The following is an 8,462-nucleotide window of genomic DNA, read 5'->3' on the forward strand; positions in this document are numbered from 1 at the left end:
CACACACACACACACACACACACACACAGGTAGCTTTGGATGGAATCTGCGCTGATTTGCATACATTTTCTTTAAGATTGTTCTTATTTAATTTAGATTTTTTTAAAGTTTTGTTTATTTCACAAAAAAAGTAATAACAGAAGAATATTTTTAAAAATCTGCTGACTCCTACCTTATTTAAGCTAAAGCGAGGACACAGTTGGAAAAAGAAACCACTAAAATTCCTCTGTCCAGTCTCTTAAGTGCTAGTGGGAGAACCCTGGTGGGCGTTTGGTGCAAATGCAGTTCCTTTTTCTTGATTCTTTGAGACGAAAGAGGAGGATGAGATGATGGTAAGCACAGCTGTCAGGCTCTCCAAGGAGCCAGAAAGCATCTCCACTGCCTCTGCTAGCCTTGTTGCCACTGAGAGGTGCTGCATTCAGGGCCAAAGTGAGGGGTAGTAGTTTCCAGCCTCCTCCTGGATCTGGTTGCCTCTCACGCTCCTCCACACCAAGTGGATGCGACTCCTTAACCCTCCTGTTTTTTTCCACCCCTTGGCTTGCTTTGTTTGACGCCTTCGCAAACACCCACTCCATCTAGCACATCTCTTCTTTCTCGCCCGTCTTTGAGTTTTTGCATGTCTCCGTCTTGCTCTCTTCTCCACAGATCACTCCATCGTTCGCTCTAACCACAATCTCTCTGCTCATTTGCATTTTCTCAGGGTTCCTCTCCCTCCTTTTGTCTTTTTACAGTGCACTCTCATTATTTGGGCTCCGTTTACAATCTGAAGTTTCAGTATTTGTCTTTTCCTTCTTCCCTTTTGTCTATTTCCGTCAATTCTCTCTTCTGTCTCTCGGTGGCTTCTTTAATTTAAAGCACTTTAATGACTTTTCAGCTGAAACTAGCACCAATACTTAAACTGTACCACTTTTCATCTATTTATCCTCCTTCGTATTATTTATTTTCTCCCTCTGCTTAAGAAATTATTCATGTTTTCTTTGATGACTCTCCTAATGTTGTTTTTAGATTTCTCTCTCTCTTAATAATTTTGGCTTGTTTTGACTGCAGTGGCCTCTTTTTATGGAAGCTTTTACAAAATGCACACAGATTGACGTGCTAATATTAAAAATATCACAATTGTTCCTGGTTTCACACAAAAAGCATGGAAAATCAACAAGAAACAAAAGAAAAGTTCATATTTCAGTTGGCAGATAAGTGGACAATGACAAAACTGACTTTGACTTGATTATGCACCCTAATGGAGGAATTCATGTTTAATCTGAGTGTAAATTATAAATTAATTCAAAATAGTATAAAGTGTTTTGGTACATTCTTACTAAAAAATGTATTTGTTAGTATCTGTTGGTTAGCACAAAAACAACGTATTCACCTTTTTTATTAGACTTCTGAACACCAAATAACCATACAGGTCTGCACCAGTTACCTTATGTTGATTATTTTTGATGCATTCTAGTTTTTCACTTGCCTGACTTGTATGTTTGCACCATTCCACTGAAACAAATTTGCAGTAATGTGAGACTCTCACTTGGCAATAAACTTAAAAAAAAAAGTTTTTTTTTTAAGTTTTTAATGTTTCAGGACCACGGACAGTGCTCAGGTTATTACTAAAATCAAATTCTGACTCATGTGGTACTTCAGCTTAATGTAATTTTTTAAATTTTATATCAAACAACTTTAATTTATAATTCTGAGCAGCTTATTTTTTCATCTAGTTGTCTGTGATACATCCCGTTATCCACTCTTTGTTTGCCCGGCTTCTAAATCTTATTTTGGCAAAAAAAGAAAGAAAAAAAAAAAGGCAAAATTCTTCATTTATGATTACTTATTCAAGTTAACTTGATCTTTATTAAGTTGTGTAAGTTCGGTTTTATTAATATATTATTAGTAAAGATTAATTCAAAAGAGATCAGTTTACTCAAAAAAATAAAAAATAACAAGAAATATGAGACTAACCCTAAAGTTTTCTGTTAAAAAATACATTTTTAATAGTTTTCCCTACCTGGTATTGATTATTTTCAACATTTGGGTTTACAGTGTAGTTTTCAACTTATCAGGATAATTTTGAGGTTTGTTGTAGAAATGCCACTAAACAATCTCTGTTAGCATCAGAGAAGCAAGTTTTATGCTTTTGTTTTATTTTTGTCTTCTCCAGACAAAGACAAGCCTCTGGACTCTGATGAAGACTCCATGGGTTTAAACTCCGGAGGGCCCGGTGGGGTAGGAGGAACCCCAGCCTCCGGCCCGTTGCGACCCAACTCCCAGTCAGCTTTTCTGGGCCCACTGCTTTGGGAGAGAACCCTGCCATGTGACGGAGGCCTGTTCCAGCTGCAGTACATGGACCTGGAGGAGTTCCTGACTGAAAATGGGATGGGGATGCAGAACGGACCCAGCTCTACCAGCGCCCAGATCCCCTCCCAGGTAAAACCCTAAAACCATTTGCTCTAATGGATGTGCAACACCAGAATCCAAGATTTTGTATCTCTCAGATGTCATCCTCCCATGCTTGCTGGTTTCTTTGTTAGCCATTAAATGCTTCAATTCATTAGACATTATATCAACCCAACACTGCATTGGTTTCCAACACACTGCAAAAAACTGGCTTTTTGGATGAGAGAACGAGTGTTTTGATTGTAGTGTGAGGACATTTTAAAATGCCAACAGGACACTCAACACTTGAGTTCAGTTTTAGTGAAGTGATGACTCTACAGAGAGAGAATAAAATGTAATGCTTTTGTTAGTTTAACATGGTGTAATTTAAGTGAATTATGGTTTAAATTTACATGATCCTGCAGCTTTGCTCACATAGTCTTGTCTTATTTTGTGGATTTTTTTAAACAAGATCAAGTCCGATGGCCCGTTCTGTTCGTTTCTTATTAGTAGAAAACTTGCTGCATTAAAAAAAATGAAACCTGAAAAGTGGTCCTCAAACTATAAAATTGAAGTGCAAACTTTTTGGCTCATTTGGAAAAAGTACTAGCCAAAAAATATGACTTTTACCCTAAAACATGAATAGTGTCAAGTCTAACATTACTTATACTTTTGTAAAACCACCACCTCTTTAACAGAATTAATTTCCTCAAAAAACAGCTGGATTAAAACCTAAACCTGCCTGCTGCCCTCTGATGGTAGATCCAAGTACTGCAGATGCCAAGTGCCAATTTTATTTTATTTATTGCATATGCTATCTTTTGTATAATCACATAATGAACACACATAATTGTTGCATAATTTTGAGTTATTTTTTTCATTTTTCAAACTTTAAAGGGACTTAAGGTTTTGTTTTTCAGTTTTCAAAATTCATCTGACTGCTAGTGTAATTCATTACTTGCTGCTTATGTTTTAAATTGTCGTAATTTTAAAACATCTCAAAACAATCAGTAATTAACTCAAGTTCCTGTCAAAGTGAAAATTATTTCAAAGCTCATTAAAAAACAACACAGTTGGCCAGAGTTTGAATAAAAACAAGCAGAAAACATTCAAGTACATACAATAAAATCAACCTTAAAAAGATAAAAAATTCAATATAATGCATTGAAACTGTCTAAAAGAAGAAATTACAACAATGTAAGAACAACAACAACAACAAACTTGATGTGGGACTCAAACTGAACTAGAATTTAAGTCAAATGTAAAAAGGATGTAGAGAGATGTTTAAACATTTAAAGTTTGAACGTTTCTGCAGAGAAATGTGAAACGGAACAGTCAATTTAATTCAGCTAAAACTAGAATGATGCCTTCTTAAAAGATGAACAGCAGAATTCTGGACTAACTGCAAACAATAGAAAGAGGAATAATCCAGACCATAATACAACTAATTACAGTGGTCCAGTTTAGAAGTAATGAAGGCTTAAATGAGTGTTTGTGAGGCAGGAAGCAATCGTAAAACACTCCAAGATTTCCGACAGGTGTTCGAAAGAATCAGTTCCCTTGTTTAAACGATTTGCCAACATTTCTGCCCTGTTGCCATTTAGAGTCAGAACATTTGTAGACAGTCAGATTAACGGGGAGGTATAGACCTGAATATCATCTGCATAACAGTAAAAGCAAAATAATAATCCCAAAGATGTACAATAAGAATAGAATGGGACCTAGAACGCAACCTTGGGGTACACCACAGTAGGTGCAGAGGAAGAGAAAATTTTCCTCCATGGCTACAGAAAAATTCTTAACTTTCTTAGTTTTCTTCATATTACTGCTGCACAAAAATGTCTAATTTAATATCATGAAAATATCACTTGTGACGAACCTCCATAATTTTTTTTTGTTTCTTCCCAGAGTTCTCAGTCTGCCATCCCCAACCAGAGTTCCCAGTGTCCACCCACATCTCCACCCTGTTCCTCCTCTTCATCCTCCATGTCTTCTTCATCCTCCTCCTCCTCGCTTCTTGGACTGGAGACTGTCCAGCCACAAGCACCACCACCTCAACAGCAGCAAAGCATGATGGGAGGACCAGAGTGTCTTCAGGGTAAGTAATAAAAAACACGTTGGGGTTTTAAGTGGGTTACTAGACCAACAAGAGCAATTCAGTCAATAAAAAACAAACAAAACTGTTTTAAATATTCATTATTTGGGAAAAAACGTTAGATTTTTCTGTTGCCATTTGCAGTTTTATTCAATTTTGCCTGTGATTAGTGTTTTTTTTCACAGTTTACATTTAAAACAATACTTGATATTTAAAACATCAAGTTTTCCAAAAGAAAACGTGAAGCTACTGAGAAGTTTTGAACAAAACTAAAAATGACATCTTCACAGGAAAATGGGACATTTGTTCATCAGCTTCAACTCAGTTACACACGAAGCTGTGCGTGCAAAGGCTGAGATACAATCTGGCACTAATGAAGGCTCATGATGCATTAGCAAATTCAACCATTCGATGCCTCTAACAAAAAGCAGAGTAGGATATACTCTAATTTTATCTGTGCGATGAATGGTGGTCGCTCTGTTCCCTGACCCTCCTCAGCTCTCTCCTGCTGCCTGACTTTACCAGTTACATTTTCATAATTCATGGTTTCCTCTCTGTGCGGTTTGTGATATAAACCAGAGCTCCCAGAACACTTGAATGCATCTTTCTGTCTGTCTTTTATCTGTTTAGTTTAAAAGTCTCTGCTTTGGTTAGACTGGTGTTTTTTTTTTTTTTTACATTTATGATGATTTTATACATATTTTTTTCTGTTTTCTATTATAAGTAGAGATCACATTTTCTTTTGCCCCTGATATGAGCCCAAGTCATTTGATTTCTAGTGTCTGCCAAGTCCTGATCCAATACTTCAGCAATTCATTAAAATATTAAGAATAAAGAGAACACATCCAATTACCGTATTTATACATTTCTTTTTTCTGTATTTATGTTATTTCCTTAGTTTAACTTCCACAACACATCACTGGTTCAGGAAGTACATTGATAAGAAAACATGTTAATATCATTAAGATATTACTATTACTAGGAAAATAGCCTCGTCTTAGGGATGGGTACCGAATTCGGTACTTTTTAAGGTACCGACCGAATTCCATAGTACCGACCGAGCACCGATTCACTTCATTTCAAACGGTGCCTCGTTTCGGTACCCGTCCTTCACAACAAGAACTTGCCTAGACAGCTGCGCATGCGCAAGAGCGTTATGTCGTCGGTCGCTGCGAGCAAGTTGTAAACAGAGCAGCATGGTAGAAAGAACGCACGCTAAAGCTTGGGTCCACTTCACTAAATGTGATGGGTAACTGGGTGATGATGAAACCAGCGACAACGATCTAAGTGAGACATCCTCATCTTAATCTGCTCCGGTAGGTAAATAAAATGTTTAAGATAACGTTAGCTTGATTTGTTAGCTTCTGTTTTACTAATGGTGCGTTCGCTTTCTCCTCGGAACTCCGAAATTCCGACTAGAAGAACATGAACGCGCTCTAAAGTTTGGCTTCACCTTACTAAATGCGACGGGTGATTGGGTGAAGATGAAACCAGTGACAACGATCTAAGTGTGAGGCATCATCGTTTTAATCTGCTCCAGCAGTTAAATAAACTGTTTAAGATATCGTTAGCTTGGTATGTTAGCTTCCATTGCCACCATTGTTATCATCTAATGGTGCATTCGCTTTCTCCTTGGAAATTCTAACTTCCCAGTAGGAAAAATCAATTGAAAAAAGACGGCAAAAGGAATGAAGATACACAGTAAATTTAGTTCACAGTAAAGATGTTTGCTTCAGTTTAATTATCAGCTTATAAAACTACAAGGACGATGTTAAAATACAAACAGTTGAATGTTATTTATCGTGATATTTATCAAATATGGTTATAAATTGAGAAAAATATATATTTAATTATAAAAGAGAATTAAAAATATTAAACACTCAAAAGTATCTAAAATTGGTACCGTTAAGTACCGGTATCGATTCGTAGGTACCGGGAATTAGTACCGAATCGATTCAAATGTCAAAGGTACCCATCCCTACTCGTCATTCATCTTTCCAATAGTTTAAATTTTAAACACCATCTGGCAGGATTGAGCAATAGGCACTCCTGCGACAGTGCAGACAAGGTCATGGCCAGCAAGCTAGCTCTTCCCTGCACAATGCCTGTAGACTTGCGTTGGTAGTTAAGAGAAGGTAGCTCATACTGCAGCACCAGGAGACTGTAAAACCCAAAGTTTTGCAACCATAGACAGTCATCTTGTGTGAAAAGTATACTTCCAACTTGGCTGTGATCGGTTTTCTGTCTGTAGGCAATACTCTTGTTATTTAACGCGTTTTTCAGTGCTGGCTAGGTTTTTGTCCGAGTTTCTGCAGTGAACTTGGAGTTTGTTACAGGGTGTTTGTGTTTAAGGTAACATATTAGAACCAGACACCAACAGCTGGTTCATTTTTGTGATGTCTGAAGGGAAAAACCGAAAGAGAAAGAAGTTATTTGTGTTTTAAGGTGGCGTACCATGTGAAATGTCCAATATGCACACATAACAAGTGGCTGTTGTACGGCCTTCACTATCCAGATTAGAATACAATCAAACTGCAGACATTTTCGCTCTCCTGAGTTGATACTGTAGCTCAGCATTAGCCTGCTAGCTAACATGAGTCCCCCGCCTTAAATCGTTTGACGATCCTGTTGTTGCCGTCTCTGCGACATGAATTTTGATGTAATGACATTTTTTAAAATCAAAACCAACTTATTTTTTATTATGTTTGAAAATCTCTTCCTCAGGATGAATTTAATAGGCCATGCTTGTTGTTCTTTAAAAGTTATGTCCAATCTTTATTAGTATGATGGTTTGAAAATCATGGGACTGGACCCGATTGCCGATCAGACCAGAGTATCCCTAGATAGAAGGTTTAAAAAGTAATGTTGTGTGAACTGCTGTGATGTTATGGAACCAGTTGAAGACATCAGCAATTAGGGATGGGTACCTTTGACATTTGAATCGATCCGGTACTAAATCCCGGTACCTACGAATCGCTACCGGTACTTAACGGTACCAATTTTCGATACTTTTGAGTGTTTATTATTTTAATTCTCTTTCATAATTAAATATATATTTTTCTCAATATATAACCATATTTGATAAATATCACGATAAATAACATTCAACTGTTTGTATTTTAACATCGTCCTTGTAGTTTTATAAGCTGATAATTAAACTGAAGCAAACATCTTTACTGTGAACTAAATTTACTGTGTATCTTCATTCCTTTTGCCGTCTTTTTTCAATTGATTTTTCCTACTGGGAAGTTAGAATTTCTGAGGAGAAAGCGAACGCACCATTAACTGATAACAATGGTAGCAATGGAAGCTAACATACCAAGCTAACGTTATCTTAAACAGTTTATTTAGCTGCTGGAGCAGATTAAAACGATGATGCCTCACACTTAGATCGTTGTCACTGGTTTCATCTTCACCCAATCACCCGTCGCATTTAGTAAAGTGAAGCCAAACTTTAGAGCGCATTCATGTTCTTCTAGTCGGAATTTCGGAGTTCCAAGGAGAAAACGAACGCACCATTAGCGAAACAGAAGCTAACATATCAAGCTCATTATATTTACCTACCGGAGCAGATTAAGATGAGGATGTCTCACTTAAATCCTTGTCGCTGGTTTCATCATCACCCAGTTACCCATCACATTTAGTGAAGTGGACCCAAGCTTTAGCGTGCGTTCTTTCTACCATGCTGCTCTGTTTACAACTCGCTCGCAGCAACCGATGACGTAACGCTCTTGCGCATGCGCAGCTGTCTAGGCAAGTTGTCGTTATGAAGGACGGGTACCAAAACGAGGCACCGTTTGAAATGACGTGAATCGGTGCTCGGTCGTTACTGTGGAATTCGGTCGGTACCTTAAAAAGTACCGAATTCGGTACCCATCCCTATCAGCAATCCACCTGAGATGTGCTCAACCTAGCCGTTAGCTCATCCATCCTACTGAATGTATTGGGCTGTGCATATCCCTTTATAATTAATGTCATATCCTGATCACAAAACATTGAC

The 8,462-nt window shown here is 37.5% G+C and overlaps 1 protein-coding gene across 1 annotated transcript in view; it reads left to right on the forward strand.

Moving 5' to 3' along the window:
- The window catches only part of dbpa (D site albumin promoter binding protein a), a 37,885-nt gene that overhangs the window by 3,838 nt on the left and 25,585 nt on the right, over positions 1-8,462 (forward strand). Inside the window, exons 2-3 of the mRNA XM_015973322.3 lie at positions 2,153-2,418; positions 4,276-4,465. Of these exons, the coding sequence (XP_015828808.1) occupies positions 2,153-2,418; positions 4,276-4,465 (456 nt within the window). The remainder of the gene's footprint in view (positions 1-2,152; positions 2,419-4,275; positions 4,466-8,462) is intronic.

This window comes from Nothobranchius furzeri, chromosome 19 (assembly GCF_043380555.1).
Source record: "Nothobranchius furzeri strain GRZ-AD chromosome 19, NfurGRZ-RIMD1, whole genome shotgun sequence".
NCBI lineage: Eukaryota > Metazoa > Chordata > Actinopteri > Cyprinodontiformes > Nothobranchiidae > Nothobranchius > Nothobranchius furzeri.